General features: G+C 42.8%; 1 protein-coding gene across 7 annotated transcripts in view; it reads right to left on the bottom strand.

The window, feature by feature from the left end:
* Positions 1–19899, bottom strand: part of Ica1l (islet cell autoantigen 1 like) — a 69659-nt gene that overhangs the window by 31978 nt on the left and 17782 nt on the right. For 5 of the 7 annotated variants that reach the window (XM_057758834.1, XM_057758837.1, XM_057758838.1 and 2 more), the window contains exons 3-9: positions 18927–18999; positions 14705–14828; positions 12846–13044; positions 10557–10682; positions 7832–7930; positions 5391–5473; positions 2579–2622 (exon numbers count right to left, since the gene is read on the bottom strand). In XM_057758834.1, the coding sequence (XP_057614817.1) occupies positions 2579–2622; positions 5391–5473; positions 7832–7930; positions 10557–10682; positions 12846–13044; positions 14705–14828; positions 18927–18999 (748 nt within the window). The remainder of the gene's footprint in view (positions 1–2578; positions 2623–5390; positions 5474–7831; positions 7931–10556; positions 10683–12845; positions 13045–14704; positions 14829–18926; positions 19000–19899) is intronic. The other 2 variants (XM_057758835.1, XM_057758841.1) reach the window with 2 other exon arrangements.

Below are 19899 nucleotides of genomic sequence, written 5' to 3'. Positions count from 1 at the left end.
GCAAGAGCCTGTCTTGAAAACAAATAACAAAACCCAAAGGTTGGGCACAATGGTGCACACCTTTAAATCCAGTGCTTGGGAGGCAGAGGCTGGTGGATCTGTGCGAATTTGAGGCCAGCCTGGTCTAAACAGAGATCCTAGCTCAAAAAATTAAGATATAAAATGAGACTTCAAAAGAGGCCTGAGGGTGTTGCTCAGGTGATAGTGTCTTGCTGGGCATGTACAAGGCCCTGGGTTCAGACCCTAGAACTACATAAGATAGGCATGTTGGCACATCTCTACTATCTCAGCTCTCCGGAAGCAAGGAGGATCTTAAGTTCAGTGTCATCTTTAGCCAGTTTGAGGCCATCTTGGGCTACAAGAGATTCCATAAATGTAGACGGTTTTCAATGTTTTTGTTTGTTTGGTGTTCGAGACAGGGTTTCTCTGTGTAGCTCTGGCTGTCCTGGAATTCGCTTTGCAAGAGATCCACCTGCCTCTGCCTCCCTGAGTGCTGGGATTAATGGTGCACACCACCACTGCCTGGCTGGGGTTTCAGATTTTTAATGTTTAATGTATGTATATGAATGTTTTGCCTACTCTGGGTGTGTGTGTGTGTGTGTGTGCGTGCGTGCGTGCGCGCGCACCGTATGTGTATCTGGTTCCTTGGTCTGTGAGCTGCCATGTTGGTTATTAGTAACCAAACCCAGGTCCTCTGAAAGAATCAGTAAGTACTCTTAAAACTTCTGAGCCACCTCTCCAGCTTCTAGGAGATTTTTTGAAACTAGTATTTTCACTCATTGTGAACTCAGTGTTGAGTTGTGACTATTACAATATTGCATCTTTTAAACATAAGTCTTAAGATAATCCACAAAGCAAAGACTGCAGCGGACACACCAAAACTAAAAGGACTCAAAGCACACTGACGCTAAATCACCCAACCCCAGAGGGAAACTGTAGTTGAGAAGAAACTATCATAAAACTTTAAAGCTGGTGCTAAAGTCGTCATGCAAGGGAGGTCATGCTAGCACATGCCTTTAATCCCAGCACTAGGGAGGACATGTTCAACTTTCTTACCTATCAGGGAAATGCAAATCAAAAGAACTTTGAGATACCATATTATACCTGTCAGAATGGCTAAAATCAAATACACCAATGATAACCTATGCTGGAGAGGATGTGCAGTAAGGGGAACACACTCATCCATTGCAAACTTGTGCAACCACTTTGGAAATCAGTGTGGCGGTTTCTCAGAAAATTGGGAGCCAACCTGCCTCAGGATCCAGCAATACCACTCTTGGGAATATACCCAAGAGATGTCCACTCATACTACAAAAGCATTTGTTAAACTATGTTCATAGCAGCATTATTTGTAATAGCCAGAACCTGGAAGCAACCTAGGTGTTCCTCAGGGGAAGAATGGATAAAGAAAGTGTAGATAATATACACATTAGAGTACTACTCAGTGGTAAAATAAAACAATGACATCTTGAATTTTGCATGCAAATGGATGGAAATAAAAAACGCTATCCTGAGTGAGATAACCCAGACCCAAAAATATGAATATGGTATGTACTCACTCATTAGTGGATTCTAACCATAAGCAAAGGACACTGAGCCTATAGTTCACGATCCTAGAGAAGTTAATAGGGTGAACCCAAAGAAAAACATCTATAGATCCTCCTGGAAATTGGAAGCAGACAAGATTGCTGGGCAAAAGTTGGGAGCATGGGGGTGGTTTGGGAGGAAGGGGAGAGAGAAGGGAGAAGGGGAGGGTTGGGGAGAGCTTGGGGGAGTGGGATGGTTGAGACGGAGGAAGGGCAGATATGGGAGCAGGGAAGGAGAGATCTTAACTGACAGAGCCATTTTGGTGTTGGCAAGAGACTTGGCTCTAGAGGGGATCCCAGGTATTCACAATTATGTCCCCAGCTAGGACTCTGGGCAGTGGAGGAGAGGGTGCCTGAACTGGCCTTATCCCGTAATCAGACTGATGACTATCTTGAATATCACCATAGAACCTTTGTCCGGCGACAGAGACAGGGACCCACATCAGAGCACTGGACTGAGCTCCCAAGGTCCAGTTGAAGAGCAGAAGAAGGGGGAAGATGACCAAGGAAGTTAGGACCCCGAGGGGTTGATCCACCCACTGAGACAGTGTGCCTGATCTAATGGGAGCTCACTAAATCCAGCTGGACTGGGACTGAACGAGCATGGGATCAAACTGGACCCTCTGAATGTGGCTGACAGTTGGGGCAGACTGAGAAGCCAATGATAATGGCACTGAGATTTGTCTCTACTGCATGCACTGGCTTTTTGGTATTCTATTCTATTTGGATGCATAACTTCCTAGGCCTGGATGGAGGGAGGAGGGCCTTGGACTTCCCACAGGGCAGGGTATCCTGCCCTCTCTTAGGACTGGAGGGGAAAGGAATGGGGGAGCAGGAGGGAAGTGGGAGGAAAGGAGGAAATAGAAATTTTAAATGGTATTATTTATAAAGTAATAAAAAATAAAAATAAAAACTTTTGGAAAAAGAAAAAGTGACAAATTATTTTGACATTAAAATGTAGCCATTTCAGGTGAAGGCGTCTGCCATCTTACCTGGTTCTCTCTCACCGCTTTCTTCCTCTTCTGACAAAGCTACCCTACAGTAAAAACAGAGACTTTAGTTAAAATACGTTTGAGGGTCATAGCTCCCAGTTTCATGTAATTAAAATTTTAAATCAGGAGGTACATAAAACTTGCCTGGTAGCTGGGCAGTGGTGGCACACGCCTTTAATCCCAGCACTCGGGAGGCAGAGGCAGGCGGATCTCTGTGAGTTCGAGGCCAGCCTGGTCTACAAGAGCTAGTTCCAGGATAGGAACCAAAAGCTATGGAGAAACCCTGTCTCGAAAATCAAAAAAAAAAAAAAAAAAAAAAAAACTTGTCTGGTAGCTCAAGTCTGTAACAGAGTATGCCCTATTTCTATAGATTTTATAGATCTGCACAGACTGTAAAAAGCTTTATTCTTACCTTCTTTTTCCTTTTTTGGGAGGGGGGGATTTCAAGATAGGGTTTCTCTGTAGCCCTGGCTGTCCCGGAACTCACTCTGTAGACCAGGCTGGCCTCAAACTCAGATCCACCTGCCTCTGCTAGGATTAGAGATGTGCACCACCGCCATCTGGCTCCTTGTTCTGGTTTCCTACCCCTTATTTCAGGAAACACTAACTCAGTCTTTATCAGGATTGTAGGCACTGGACCAAAGCATGGCTGAAAATTCCTTATTTGGAAATCTGAACTCCAGAATGTCCACAGCCTTTTGAACACCAAGATGATAGGAGAATGGAAAACTTAATTACCACGAGGCTTGTTTTATGAACACACTATTTAAAGGAGAGTAACATTGCCTCAGGTCACACACAACTCACACCAGTTCCTTTCCTCTCTACCATATCTTCTTTTTAGTAAGGACGTCTAAAAGAGCAGGGAACATGTGTAGAATTATGTGAAAATTTCTGGAGTCTTTGCTCTCATTGAAGAAACCACTGCATGCCAGCAAGCTGACTTTACTGTGTTTTAGAGTATTGCCTATAGACTTTGGACCTTATTATTTGAATTAAAATTATCCTAATCAATTAAAATATATAAGAAAGCATAAATAAATTTTGTTTAGACTTGGATCCCATCCCTAAGATATCTCAGTATGTTTATGCAAATATACCAAAATTCTTTTTTAAAGTCTGAGAGTTGGAACACTTGTACAAATATCTTGGGTTAGCGCCCTTGCTCTGTGTATCCCAGAGCTTCTGGCTGCAGAGCGTGGTGTTCCATTTTAAACCACTGGGGGCTGGGGTGGCCTTTACTTAACTTGTAGGAACTAAAATAGAGGAGACAAACACCCCACTTTATGGCATTCTACTTTAAATAATAAAGGATGTTTGCCAAAGAAGATAAGACAAGCTAGCTGATGACATCCCTAGTCAATGGTCACTTCAGTAGGTATCTAACATGCTGAGTTAGAACACCCTGTAACAGGAGTGGGGCATAGAAACAGGAGAGACTGAGCTGTTTTTCCTGGGCATGGCTTTGCAGCTGTCAGTATTGAAGGCTTTTAATAAGTCTTCAAAGACAGTTAAAGACTAATACAGTAGCAACTTTAAAAAATACTAAATTAAATTAAAGAGAAAGATTTACTGAATTTGGGGACTGGAGAGATGGCTCAGAGGTTAAGAGCACTGACTGCTCTTCCAGAGGTCCTGAGTTCAATTCCCAGCAACCATATGGTGGTTCACAACCATCTGTAATGAGAACTGGTGCCCTCTTCTGGCCTGCAGATGCACATGCAGACAGAACACTGTATACATAATAAAATGAATAAATAAATCTCTTTTAAAAATGCTAAGAACAGGGGTTGGAGAGATGGCTCAGAGGTTAAGAGCACGGAGTGCTCTTCCAGAGGTCCTGAGTTCAATTCCCAGCAATCACATGGTGGTTCACAACCATCTGTAATGAGATCTGGTGCCCTCTTCTGGCCTGCAGGCATACATGGAGGCTGAACATTGTACATAATAAATAAATCTTTAAAAAAAATACTAAGAACAAAAACAAAAAAATCCTTTCAAAGTAAATAGAAATTTAGGATTTGGAATGAAGTTTCCAATGATAGTATACATATATAATATGTTTAAACAACTTGGATGAGCCGGGTGGTGGTGGCGCACGCCTTTAATCCCAGCACTCGGGAGGCAGAGGCAGGTGGATCTCTGTGAGTTCGAGACCAGCCTGGTCTACAAGAGCTAGTTCCAGGACAGGCTCCAAAACCACAGAGAAACCCTGTCTCGAAAAACCAAAAAAAAAAAAAAAAAAACCAACTTGGATGAAAATGTTTGGGACTTTGCTTGATTGATAACTCAAAAGAATAGCTTTATACTATTGAAGATGCATAAGATTTTCAATAACACTTTCCTGTGAGAATGAAAAAAACTCCATTCAACTATTTAGTCCTGACTTATTGTTTTGTTTGTTTTTTGAGACAGGATCTCACTGTGTAGCTCTGATTGACCTGAAACTCACTCTGTAGGCCATGCTGGTCTCCAACTCACAGAGACACAGACATTTAGCTTGGATTCCCCACAGAGAAAGAATATGGTTGGGAATCACCACTCAACAGTACCTGTCTTTACCAGCAGAGTTTGGTGCTGTCTTGGGCAGCAGAAGAACGTGGCCGAGCACAGGGAAGCAGGCAGAGCAAGGCCCCTCGCTCCTAGTCTCAGCTGTGTCCGTGGAGGTGGGTTTCTAACAGTGGCTGAGCCGGACCCTGCCCGTGCTCCTGCTGTCCCTTCCAGGCTCCCTGTGGAACTCAGTTCTCGGCACAGTGCACAGCCCTCCTCGTGACCGAGTCTGGAGTCCTCACCACAGCTTTTGCTGACTTACTTATTGAGGTTTGCAGTAAGACAGCTGCCTTCTGCTTCTTCCTTGTTGTCTGCAGTGACATTGCCTGGTGTGTCTTGTAGTCGCTAAGGATATAAAATGTAATATTAAGTAGATTGAAAAAAATCTATTCCTTTTTTCAAACAAAAGGAGAGTAAAAACGTTAGACAACCGTATAAAATAGAAATAGTTCTGAATAGAGAGCCGTGAGAATGTGGTTGGTGTAATTTGCACTGAGCCCCTTGCACACCGTTCTTCATCCTGGCTGCCTGTGGAAAGGTTAGCAACCTGTGGTGGGTTCAAGGAAAATATACTGCACTGTTGGCCTGCACTGCAGTCCTCAGCACATAGCTAAACATGTTCCACTTCCATTCTGAGGAGAAATCAGCCACATAATTTTGCCTAAATAATGTATTATTCACTGAAGCATTTATTATAGAAAAATTTAAAAAGCAACTTTTAGCAGGGCAGTGGTGGCACATGCCTTTAATCCAAGCACTCGGGAGGCAGAAGCAGGCGGATCTCTGAGTTTGAGATCACCCTGGTCGAACTATTTTCAGGATAGACTCCAAAAACTACAGAGAAACCCTGTCTTGAAAAAAAAAAAAAGGCAACAAATAACCTTTAATCAAGGGCAGCTTTGGGGCTGAAAAGTGTTAACTTGTAAAATGACTTTTAAAAAATGAGTGGGCTACGGTGGTTTGTGCCTTTAATCCCAGTCTAAGCCCTCTGAGTTCAAGGCCACAATAAGACCCTTTCTCAAAAAAGAAAAACTTAAAAAATGTAGTGACATTTCATTTGTATTTTAATAAATAAAGCGTGCCTGAAGATCAGACAGTAAAACAGCCCCACTGGTCAGCCTTACAGACCAGGCAGTGGTGGCACACACCTTTAATCCCAGTAGCCACACTAGTTTGCCACAGAAGCCAGGTGGTAGTGGTGCACACCCTTAATCCCAGCACTAGAGAGGAATATAAAACAGGAGTAGACAGCTCTCAGATACAGTCTCATTCTGAGATTCCTGGAGGCAGGATCGCCATTCTGGACTGAAGTAGAGCCAGTGGCTGGCTGCTTTGCTTTTCTGACCTTCAGGCTGAACCCCAATATCTGTCTCTGGTTTTTTATTGATCATGCTATAAAAGGAGAATGAAGAAATGACTCGGCAGTTCAAGAACACATGCTGTCCTTCCAGAGGACCCAAGTTCAATTCCCAGCACCCACATCAGGCAGCTCGCAACCGCCTGTAACTCCAGTTCCAGAGGGCTCAGACACCTCTAATGTTTGCAGGCACCTGTGTATACGCATATCCATGCACGCGTGCGCGCACACACAGACACTTCATCCAGCTGAAGCAAGAATGGCAAGTTAAAAGGCATTTAAAGCTGGCCCATCAGAACTGAAGGAGTGGCCACCACAGCATGACCTTGTTGAATAGTACACGTGACTGGGCGCTGTGAAATATGGAGAAACTAATCACGCATGAGCATACTTTTCACATATCCTCCTTTGTTTCTCTGTGAAGCTGCAGTCGCACCCCATGTCAGGGCCACGCTACGTGATCTGAGCGCCAGGAACCTCAACTGTGACATCAGGGTAAAGGCAAGAAGGAAATGTGCCTTAAACTTCTAAAACTGACAGGCAGGTAATCTGGTCTGCCTTTCTATCATTTGTTACTTAAATTGTTTTCCTTTCTGTAGATTTTGATAACCCCTGTGTATTTTCAGGATTTTGTTTGTTTGTTTGGGTTTTTGACACAGGGATTCTCTGTGTAACCTTGGTTGTCCTGGAACTCGCTCTGTATACTAGGCTGGCCTCAAACTCACAGAGATCCTCCTGCCTCTACCTTCTAAGTGCTGGGATTAAAGTCATGCTCCACCACCGCCCAGCATATTTAAATTTTTTTTTTTTTTAGTAAATTTCACATTCTATACATCTTTTTAAAAAAGACTTATTCTTAATTGTGTGTGCAGATGCCACAGAGCCTGAAGAATATGATGTCAGGCCCCAAAGCTGCTGGAGTTATAGGAAGCTGTCAGCCACCCAACATGGGTGCTGGGAACCAAACTTGGGTCCTCTGCAAGAGCTGAACTCTTTTCTTTTTTCTTTTCTTTTTTCTTTCCTTCCTTTCTCTCTTTCCTCTTTTCTTTCCTTCCTTCCCTCCCTTCCTTCCATATATATATATTACTGAGTCACCGCCTCCAGCTCTGCATTTCCTGTGTTTCTACTCTTCTTCCCTCTCCTGTCACACCAGTACCTCAGCGTGCAAGGTCCCTGTGTATTTTAGTGCAACTGGTGACTTCAGAACCTAGAGGGTACAGATCCTAAAGAGAGGGGAAAATGTTTCCCAAGGTTTCATGAATTTGGAATTTAGCTTAGCTAAGGGCAGTTTCAGTGTTATCACCTAATAAAGTGTGATACAGCTGAAGTGAACCCAGGAGACATACCTTGAGAGCTATGAAGTCATATGGATGAAAGTCAGCACAGGCCTCCTGGATTTGGGACATCATTTGAGCTGTTTTCTCCCAGAACCCAAGCAACGTTCTCTGCAGAAAAAGGAAAGAGAACACTACAGTCCTGCCCCTTCTAAGACTGTTTGAGGCTGTAGTGTTCAACAGCAGACAGGAACTGACCCAACTGTCCAAGTATAGGGAACAGAAGGAACTCTGGCTCACAGTTCTTCACTAAAGTTAGCTTGCACCCGAGTCTGCATAGACATGTACCAGAGAAGGACTATAGCTCACAATAAGAAAACCAATGGGTCTAAGATGGAAGAGAAAGAAAACCAATGTACTCCAAAGCAGAAACAAAGGCATAAGAACATGAATCTCCATGTGTGTAATCTTTATGTTAGCATATATAAGCTTTTATGTGTGTGTGCCTACAGAGGTCAGAGAACACCTTGAGGGAGTTGGTTCTCTCCTTCTACCATGTGGGTCCCAGGGATCAAATTCAGGTCATCAGGTTTGATAGCAAGCATTTTCACATGTTGAGCCATCTTGATCCATGAGAATCTTTTTTTGAATGTTTTGTTTTGGTTTGTGAGACAGGGTCTTACTATGTAACCTTGACTGGCCTGGAACTAGCTCTATAGACCAGGCTGGTCTAGAACTCGGAGATCCACCTGCCTCTGTCTCCTGAGGGCTAGTATTAAAGGTGTGTGCCACCACTGCCCTATAAGAATCTTTTCATTACAGAAAATATTTCCTATTGAATTTGGCCTTTCATTAAGGGGGCTGAAGAAAGACTTGATCCCTCAAAATGTGTTACTTAACTAACTCAGGTAATTTGTAATCTTTCTTGTTGCTTCAAGATTCCTGTCCCAAGACAAAGGCTGAATAGCGAGGACAGAGAAGCACCGAGCTATTAGCTGTTGAACTACAGATCGTCATGGCTTTCATTTCATCTCATCTTTTCTTGAGTCTTGAATTCCATAGTACTAAACTGAGTTAAGCATATTGCTTTAAGACAGCAGTGAATAACTACCTCCTTCCACTAGTCCTTCTTTATTCAAATACAGTTTTCTACTTGCTGTTTTCAAGTACACAGCAAACTCAGCAACTACTACTTATAAATAGCCAGCATTCATCGTAGATTACTCACGTGACTTTAGGGCAACATTAAGTGCACGTTGGGGTATTTGTTTAACAATGCAAAGATGTGTTGCATTTGTTTATGTCAGAATATTTGTTTAAATATGCAAAGATGGATTGCATCTGTTTATGTAAATATGTGTTGTATTTGTTTATGATGCAGAATATTTGCTTAACCATGCAAAGATGTGTTGCATTTGTTTATGTTGATAATATGTGTTTAACTATATAGAGATGTGTTGTATTTGTTTAACAACCTTGCCTGTCTAAGTCACCTGATTGGTCTAATAAAAAGCAGAATGACCAATAGCAAGGGAAGAGATATAGGTGGGACTTCTGGGCAGGGAGAGTAAGTAGGAGGAGTTTAGGCTCAGGGGAAGAAAGAAAAAGAGATGGCATGGGCCAGACAGGCAGACATGGAAGAAGCGGGAAAAGCAGGACACACAAAATGAAAGGTAAAAGCCCCGAGAAGACGTAGATGAATAGAAAGAGGTTACGTTAAAAGAGCAGGTGGAGCAAGCCTATACTAAAGCTGAGCCTTCATAATTAATAATAAGTTTCTGTCTTTATTTGGGAGCTGCTTGGCGGCCCAAGGAAAATTCCGCTACAGGTGAGACTTGAGAATTTAGTCACGTAGGAAGGCAGATCAAAGGAGTACATGATCTCGACTGGGCAAAGTTAGGTTTTTAAGCCCAAATTATCATTTACTTAATTGTCATTAGTTTCATTTTATTTATCTGTTTATTTAGGTTTGTTGAGACAGGGTTTCTCTGTGTAACAGCTCTGGCTGCCCTAGAACTTGCTTTGTGGACCAGGTTAGCTGCAAACTCAGAGATTCATCTGCCTCTGTCTCCTGAAATGAAAGGCGTGAGCTATCACAAATGAACCTTGCTTCATTTTCTTTATTCATTACTTGATACAAAAGTTTTCAACCTTTTTGGGCTATGGTGTTCTTTTTACTCTTTTGTTTAGTTTGGTGACAGAGTCTGGATGTGAACCCTCAGTCCTCCTGCCTGTGCTCTGTAATGCTGAGATTACCTGTATGCCCCTACAGCTGGCTGCACTTACATTATCACTGCCTCAAACAAAAGTATATGTAACCAGAGTTTGAGCCTTAAATTTTACCTCCTCACCATTTCTCCTTTCTTTTCCTTTTTTTTTTATTTTTTTTTTTAATTTTAATTTTATTTGCTTTTTTCTCTGTGTGGCCCCAGCTGTCCTGGAACTCAATTTATAGACCAGGCTGGTCACTAACTCAGAGACTGGTCTGCCTCTACCTCCCGAGTGCTGGTAATTTAAGGACTTGCGCCACCACTGCCTGGCTTACCGTGCCCCCTTTCAGCCTCAGAGAGTCTCTAAGTCTTTCCTGCTAGGACCCCAAAGAGGACAGTGTGAGATTAGAGTATAAACAGTCTCTAAGTCTCTCTCAGAGCCTTATGGTTGGTTCTCTGTCTCATTTACAACCGTCACAGAAACCTGCCCAAGACATGGATTTTCTTGCACCATTAGACAACTTGTAAAAAGGAATCTCACGACTTATCTCTTCTGCGGGAACATGCTGACCATGGAGGGCGGGTACCTGGTAAGTAGTGAGAGAATGAGACAGCATATTGCAGCGACTGGCTCCAAGCAGATCCACTTTCTGACAGACATCCATCTTTAACTTGTCAAAAGAACCTTTGCTATTTCTCACTTGGACCTGTACCTGCAGTCACAAAAAAGCCCATTATCACCAGTACCAAAGATGGAAATCTAATGGGCCTGAAATTAGTTTCTCCAGACACATGGGATTGTAACAGTTCCTTTCTCTGTCATTATCATTCCGTGATTAGTGAGAGAGACTTTAGCTACTTTTTGACAATTGTAGGTGATTCTTTCTTATATTTATCTTTTAAATATTTACTCGTTTGTGTAGCAGGGGGCATGTGTGTGTGAAGGTCAGAGAACAGCACGTGGGAGTTGGTTGTCTCCTTTCACTATGTGAGTTCTGAGGATGGAATTCAAGTTGTCAGACTTGGAGGTGGACGCTCTAACCCTCGGAGTCACTTCACTGGCATCCGATAGCTAACTGTAAGGTGAGAAAATCTGAGAGGAAAAATGAAAATCACTTAGTTGAGAAGAAAACAAGTGCCCCAGATAAAAATAGATGTTTAAAATGTTTAGGATATGTAATGTATATAGTAAGAATAGCAGCAAAATCTGGAAGGGCTAAGGAGGTGGCTCAGTGGGCAAAGGCACTTGCCACCAAGCCTGGTGACCTGAGTTTGGTCCTTGGGACCCACAAGGTAGAAGGAGAGAACGAACTCCCAGTTGTCCTGTCAGTTGTATGTATGCTGTGGTATGTTCTCACACACACAAAATAAATGAATAAATGTAATAAGTTTTAGGGACAAGCATATTCTATTGACACATGTGCATTTCACAAATAAAATGTAATAAATTTAGAAGAACAAGTAGAAGTCATGGTCAAATGTTGGGAGGCATTAGTATTTCTAAATCATTGAGGTATTTATAGATTTAAATTTTTTTTTTTGCTTTTTCGAGACAGGGTTTCTCTGTGGTTTTGGAGCCTGTCCTGGAACTAGTTCTTGTAGACCAGGCTGGTCTCGAACTCACAGAGATCCGCCTGCCTCTGCCTCCCGAGTGCTGGGATTAAAGGCGTGCGCCACCACCGCCCGGCTTAAATTGTTTCTTAATAAATGTCATGGGACAACATAAACACTGACTTTGAAATGTTTATCCATTCATTGACTTAACTAATATTTACAAGTTGTCCAGTATATGAAGCACCATTCTGGGAACTGAGCTTTGGTGACATACAAGTGTTCACCTCACCGCTGTCAGGCAGGGAGGGGCAGAGAAAAGGAAAAATCACTGCAGGAGGGACTCGCAGTCTGGAAACGTACTGAAGACGTGAACAGAATTTGAACGACCACTGAACCCCCAGGCAGGCCCTTGGCGAGCTGGGGTAAAGTTTGTACAGGAAGGAGGTGGCAGCCACACCAAGACTCTTGGGGCGAGAGGAGTCGAGTGTCAGAAGGCTGTGTGGGGACGAAGGGCCAGACCTCTGCAAGATTTTGGAAAGGGGCCAGACAGGAATCTGTACCTTTGTTTTATGTACACGTAGCAGTTTGAAAATACAGAATTCAGCGCTCCAGTGCTTTCTCAGTGCTGTCCAGACACTCTCAGGAACTAAATGCTGTCGTCAAGGGTTACAAGGGAGTAGGACTAGAGGCTGCTCTTTTGCAGGGTGAGTACTCACCTATTTCACAGGACTGCTCAGGAGTCAGTGAGCTGTGCTTGCTAGAGTTATGTCACCGTTTACAGCTGAGAACACACCACCACCACCCTATTACGTGTGCAGTTGTGTACACCTGTAATCTCAGCTCTCGGGAAACTAGGCAGGAGTGTACATTCCTGCCCAGCCTGGGTTAGACAATGAGATCCTTTTTTTTTAAAAAAAAAAAAAGTCTAAGCCGGGCGGTGGTGGCGCACGCCTTTAATCCCAGCACTTGGGAGGCAGAGGCAGGCGGATCTCTGTGAGTTCGAGACCAGCCTGGTCTACAGAGCTAGTTCCAGGACAGGCTCCAAAGCCACAGAGAAACCCTGTCTCGAAAAAAACAAAACAAAACAAAACAAAAGTCTAATATTTTATTATCATTGTTAAATTATTCTGCACTAGTTCTCTATGTTAGTGTCAAGAAAAGGAGGGCTGGAGAGATGGCTGCTCTGCTCTTCTGGAGGCCTCACAGCCATCTCTAATGGGATCCATTGCCCTCTTTCGGTGTGCAGACATTCAAACAGAGCACCTACATACATAAAAGACATGGACAAAACTAAAAGAAAGGAAAGGGATACATTTTCTTACTTTTCTAAACTTTTCCACTTGTTTTAAGGTGTCTGGGTCGAGCTCCTGGGATGCATCCTTCATCCACAGCAGGGCTCCTCTGTATTCCGTGCGAGCCCGCTCCATACGATTGATGGTCATCAAGGTGTCAGAAACGGCCCTCTGGCTGAACGTTGCTACTTCTTGCTTAAGACGAGACAGAGGAGTGCACAAGGCCAATCTAATAGTAGAGAGGTAAAGATCAGAGGATTGCACATCTGTAAACAAAATTCTAGACACATCGCAACATGTATTTACCACGATGTTGAGTCACAAGCATGCCTAGAAGATTTAGAAAGCAGACTGAGTTTCTAGGAGAGATGTTCCTACAGGTCCACCCCTTTTAACTTTAGGAAACATAACTTGGTAGCATTGCGGGTGTTGATTCAGATAAATAACCCAGCAGGCATGTGTACCATCTAAAAAGAGTTCTGAGACCACAAAGGACTCCTCACAGAGTGCTCAGTTGGCAATTGTAGGGAGAAGCAGGGCTTTAAAGTTTATATTAAAATGCTAGGAGAACTACGGAGGATACAGTTCTTGACAGCTGAGTGAGGACAGGAACACAGGTATGTAAGGAGCACAAATCAAACCCAGCTACGCTAAGGCTGCTTTCAATACAGTGGCTCAATTCTTTTAAGGAGGATTTCTACATTAATACGGCACTGCAGAATAAAGTTGGGCCAGACATCACACTGCAGAACCTGATGAGGTCAGTGTTCTCATTCTTTCTGTATTACAAGGATTTGAGCTGTATCTAGAGAATATGTGTGTGTGTGTATGAGATAGTCTTTGTAATACAGATCTTTATACTAAACATTGTGAAATAATAAGTAGAAAGCATGTAGTTAAGAAAGAAGAAAAACCAGGCTGGTTTGGTGGGACAGGTCTTTAATCTCAGCACACGGGGAGGCAGAGGAAGATGAGTATTTATGAATTCAAGGCTAGCCTGGGATACATAGTGACCTTTTCTAAAATAAATAAATAAATAAATAAATAAATAAATAAATAAATAAATAAAATTTAAAAAGTTTCAATTTAGCCGGGCGGTGGTGGCGCACGCCTTTAATCCCAGCACTCGGGAGGCAGAGGTAGGTGGATCTCTGGGAGTTCGAGGCCAGCCTGGTCTACAAGAGCTAGTTCCAGGACAGGCACCAAAGCTACAGAGAAACCCTGTCTCGAAAAACAAAACAAAACAACAACAAAAAAAGTTTCAATTTAATCATAGATAGTATATGTCAACAAAAGTGACTTGAGAGGCTGGAGAGATGGTTCAGAGGATAAGAGCATTGCCTGCTCTTCCAAAGGTCCTGAGTTCAATTCCCAGCAACCACATGGTGGCTCACAACCATCTGTAATGGGGTCTGGTGCCCTCTTCTGGTCTACAGGTAAACACACAGACAGAATATTGTATACATAATAAATAGATATTTTTTTAAAAAAAGTGACTTGAGGAAGGTATAGTGCAAGGGTCCTGTGTCCACTAGGCTTCATGAGGCCCGGGGGTGACTGTCAGCATCACAGAAAACAGAAAGGGAAAAAACAGAAACACATTTTAAATATTAACCCTTCTGTGACTCTATTATAGTAAACCATTTGAGAAATAGAAATGTAGCTCTAAATGCTGCTTTTAGGGATCAAGCAACAAAGAATATTAATTTTTAAGTAATTCTTTTGAGTGCAAATGAATAATTAAAAGCTAGGCATAAAATATATCTCCCCAAACACATTTCTCGTGAATGCCTTATGACAAGCTCTCTTTGCCAACTAAGCGAACTGAGTACACACGTCACAAGCACGATAGGACTACAGAGTGAAGGAGGAGGAAAAGCCAGGTGAACCTTTGCTTGGCTGAAGAGCACAGAGCCTTGCCAGCTGCGTCCATCATTTTACCAGCTTGAGTGGTGTCCCGTTCTGCTTGGAATTTTAAAAAGAGCCCGAGTTCATTTTCTTCCTCTGATATAACTAGAGGAAAAAAAATCACAGTTTAGTTCATTGCTTCATTTCATCATTTTCTTAAAACATACACTAGGCAGGAGACACGACTCTACAGGTAAAGGGGCCACCAGTGCTGACAGCTTGAGTTCAATCCTTGGGACTCACACGTGGAAGGAGAGAATTGGCCCTGTACACACATGCTATGGCAGTCACAGACACACACACCTGACATGCTGAGAACTGACCCTGCACACACGTGCTATGGCAGTCACAGACACACACACACCTGACATGCTAACTGACCCTGCACACACGTGCTATGGCAGACACAGACACCCCTGACATGCTGAGAGAACTGACCCTCCACATATGTGCTATGGCAGTCATGCACACGTGCGCGCGCACACACACACACACACACCCCTGACGTGCTGAGATTCTCACAATAACTCTGTACTAGACTTGCACAGGAAGGAAGAACACTTTAACATGTGAGCCCGTGCCTGCTGTGGAAAGGCTAACTTTGCCCGTCTGGAACATGCTGTTTGCAAGCGCTTGGGTAATTTGGACACGGAGTTAGCAGACTCGTGGTCTCGGCCTGGTCTGTGGGTCCGGGGTCTCCACCTGAGGGAAGGTCTCTACCGGGGGTCTTTCAGTCTAAAACTTTTATTTCTTTTTTATAAACGTAAATTCTTGTAAGCTTCAGGGAGTCATGAGACTTGGATATGCCTCTCACAAACCAAATGGACTCCAGATAAGTACTCCTGTCAATCAACAGCCTAAGCTTTCCCCCTACCCCTTCCCCTTGACTTGGAATTCCTCCCTTCCTCCAGTTAGTTACCAGGACCACAGGCCTAGAAATGTCAAGTGTACACCCAATATATAAATTTTATCCTAAACTCCCTAACTTTACTTTCTGTCCCTAGTCTCTCTCTATCCAGCAGATTTCCAATCAACTGAAATTGCAAACTGCTTCAATATTGCTTGCAACGTGTCAGCCTTGGGTGTTGCAGAACCTGCATCCCAGACTGCTTCACAGCAGCCTGCATTTCACTAGCCCCAGGTGGTCCCGCAGAACCTGGGCAGCAAGCCAAAAAGCAAAACAATCCAAAAACAAAACAACAAGAAACCCAACAGATGTCCTTAAGCCTGCACTTCCTTCTCCCTCTCTGTCCTTTGACCAACATTCCTGTCTTCCTGGGCCCCAACAATGACACCCTATTTCAGCTCAGAAGTTGTTACAGATTGAGTAGTTACAGTTAGAGATTGTGCTGACCCCTATCATCAATGAAAGGCTGGAATGGGAGGTCTCAAAGAAACCCAGGACAAATGGCTAAGTGAGGTGGATTCACACATCAAAGCAGACACTGGATACCTCTCCCAGCACTTCTCACAACACGCGCTGCCTGACTCCCTTACCCCTGGTGTCTTTTCCTATGTAACACAGCTGTCTTAGCTATATATGCTCCTGGTTCTTCTCTGGGCTGTGCTCCTGGACTTCTGTTCATTGTTTGCCCTCTCTCTTCTACCCCCACCCCCATGACCTGGTTCAGTCTGCTGACCCATTCAGCCTGGACTCTTCCAGATGTCTCTGGCTGTGTTCTCCCTCATATTTACAATAAAAACCTTCTCAGTCGTACCTAGGAGTGGTCATGCCCTCATTTTCATTCAGGAATAATGTTAACATTCTAATTGCTTCAGCCTGGTCTACAAGAGCTAGTTCCAAGACAGGAACCAAAAAGCTACGGAGAAACCCTGTCTCGAAAATTAAAAAAAAAAAAAAAATTCTAATTTCTTGAGAGGTATGAATTTTCTACGGCTCATAACTTTAATATTAGGGAAAATCATCACTTTTGTGTGAGGATTTAAAGCTCTCTGGGAACAGAGAACACTTCGTTTTCAGGTATAAAGAGAGCATAAATCATTGCCGAGTCTTACCTTTATGGATGCTGAAAGGGGCAGGTGAAGCCCAACCTGTGCTGCTTTTGTGCTGGGACCAGCTTGCCAGCATCAACAGACACCCCACTCTGACAGGCTCATTCCGGGGCCCTAACCTGCTGCATTTGTCTGATAGTACGACCGGCAGAAGACCTGTGAGTATAGGAGTCTTCAAGACACCACATGTTTGAAGAGAAGGTACACAATGAAGCCTGTACTTGTGATCTCTTCCTTGCTCTGACATGCCATGAAGATGCTGAAAGATCCAGTGATTTCATGGCAAAGTTGCCGGTGTTTCTAGACATTTCTATTTCAGTGGACTGTGATGGTCCGGTGGTCATGGCAGCCTTTTACAGCTTGGTGTTTTTGGCCCTTAGTAACCTGGCCCTAAGTTTCCTTTGTTCTTCCCCTTCTTAGTCTTAGTTACAAGCTCTTCCGTGCATATGGGCTGTTTTCTTTCTTTACTCTCGTTCCCTGTCCTCCAAATCTCTTCTTCCCTCATATATCCGCCCCCCACCTAACCATTACCACATTCCCTTTGTCAAATACTATATCCCATGGTTACCCCCAGCTACAGTTCAGTGATATGTCTTGAAACTGACTCAGTTGCATGCTTTTTGTATCGTTTTTTAATTTTGCCACAGAAAGTTCAACTATTTTCTTGGAAAAAGCACACATATAGAATGCATGACATATTTACACACACAAAAACAACTTCCCTAATTATGCCATATTGAGTTTTTCTTCACTATGAATTTTGATTATAAATGGTAAACCTGACTTACACAGCTTTGGAAAATAATGTTTTTTAAGGCAGTGTGTTATTGTGACCCAGACTGACCTGGCTGGCCCACACTCATCTCTCACTCAGAGTGATCCTCCTACTCAAGCCTCCTGAGTGCTGGGGGGGCAGGGGAGAGTCACCCACAGACAGGAAAGCATTTATTAATGAGCAAATATTTACTGAATACTGACTACATGCTAGACATTGTTTTTAAGGTTTGGGGACACACAAGTAAACAAAACCAGTTCCTGCATTATCAGATCCAGCACAGTGGCTCAGTGGGTAATGGCACTTGCCACCAAACCTATGACCTGAGCTTGATCACCAGAATCCACATGATGGAAAGAAAGAATAGGCTCTCACAAGGTGTCCTCTGACCTCATGCTCTGACATGTGTATAACCTGACCTCAAGCAAGAAGTAATTAGTAAATAATAGGAAAGTTAAAAGAGCATATTCTAGGTGTAAAAACAAGCAATAGATAGGATATACAGAATGCTGAATACTATAAGAGCACAGGGGAGTTATAAAGGAGAGGGAGTTTGAATTTAGGTATGGGGATCAAGGGAAGGCCTCCTCAAAACGATGGCCTTTGACGAAAAATCTAAAAAAAGTTAGGGAGTATATGATGCAGATATGCCTGTTGTGAAAGAGAGCGACACAATTCAGTGCAAGGGTTTCAGGACATGAGATCAGAGATGTAGCCACATCTAGTAAGCCACTATAATTGAAGTAGAGAAAGAAATTCAGTGATGAAGTTCCAATCGGAAGTGGTCGGGGACAGAGAAGAGCCCGCCAAAGGCAGGATGCTGAATGAAGTTGGAGAGGAAGACCAAAGCGGGGTGGGCTTGTGGGAGCGGAATTGAGGAGGCGGTAATCAGCCGTGGGGATGAGAACTGGCTTTTCCTTCCTGTGACCTTGACAAGAGATGCTGGAGAGGAAAGAGCAGAAGGAAAAAAGCCAGGTGTGGGGGGATCTGCCTGGAAACCTAGCAGTCAGGAAGGCAGAGGCAGGAGGGTTCCAGGCCAGCTTGGGCTACAGAGCATACAAACAACATTATCAAACGTTCCTGTGAGAGAAAAAAAAAAAGAATGAGGCACTAACTGTAAAATCTGCAGGGGCCAAAAGAGGTTTTGAAAGATGGAGCAAACCTTAAAGTTCACCAAGAATAAAACCAGAGAAGAAAGTGGGTCTGTGTTAAGGGAAGTAAGAAGGAAAAGATGGACACTGGGGATTTTGAGAATAGGTCACTGTAGTATTCATATTTTTTAAATTTTAAATAAAACTTCACTAAATAGCTTAATAAACAACTACTTTACCATTAAGGGCTCATTTTCAAAAATGTATACCAATATACCAATTATTATTTTAAATGGGAATTATCGGATAGCTATGATGTCATACCATTGAGTCTTAGCTGATATTTCTCAACTATCTTCAGAAGTTCATTGCATGTCTCCTGGATGGAGTGAAAAACCTTGAAAAATAAATTTTATTAGGACAATTTAAAGAACAATAAACGAACACAACTTTTAGCACTTCAAAACCAGAACATTTGCATAAAAGTATCTATTGGGTATACTTCATAAATTATGTCAATTTTCTTGGCTGTGATGTACCTCTCTTAAACATATATTAATTATGTCCATTTCATAAATACTATGTCTATTTTTTTTGACTGGGATGTACTTCAGGCTTAGTTTTATCACTGATATAGAAAGCACATTTAAATTTTCCCTATGAATACTGGATAAAAAGAGATAAATTTGTGGAATTTATCTATAGAATTTGTTCTCCCTTTTGCTTCCAATTATCCGAACACGAGAAAGTTATATAAATATAAATAATTTCAACAACACAGGAAAAAGAGAGTACTTTAGAAGCAGGTGATGCTCAATATGGGACTTTTTCTAATAGTGTCAAAGCAAAACAGCCCAATAAGTTTATTATAAAAAAAAAAAAGATGTATTGGGCTGGGCAGGGGTGGCAGACGCTTTTAATCCCAGCACTACGGAGGCAGAGGCAGCCTGGTCTACCGAGTGAGTTCCAGGACAGCCAGGGCTACACAGAGAAACCCTGTCTCAAAAAAAAAAAAAAAAAAAAAAAAACAAAAACAAAAACAAAATGACGGTAACAAAAAGATTGTATTGGACAGGCGTAGTGGTACAGCCTATGATGACGGTAAAGGGTGAGGAGCCCTACACTGTGGTCACGCATAGCCACCATACGTAAAGCAGCACATGCAAGTTTATAGTAACTATAAAAGTTTAACTTCTGCAATGTTTTGTTTGAGACAAGATGACACAATGTAGTATAAAATCTAAAAGTGGCAAGAATTCTGGAAGTTCTCACCATTAAAAAAACACCACGTTTGAGC

The sequence above is a fragment of the Chionomys nivalis genome, chromosome 26, assembly GCF_950005125.1.
Source record: "Chionomys nivalis chromosome 26, mChiNiv1.1, whole genome shotgun sequence".
Classification (NCBI taxonomy): Eukaryota; Metazoa; Chordata; class Mammalia; order Rodentia; family Cricetidae; genus Chionomys; species Chionomys nivalis.
This window is presented reverse-complemented; position numbering and strand designations above follow the sequence as displayed.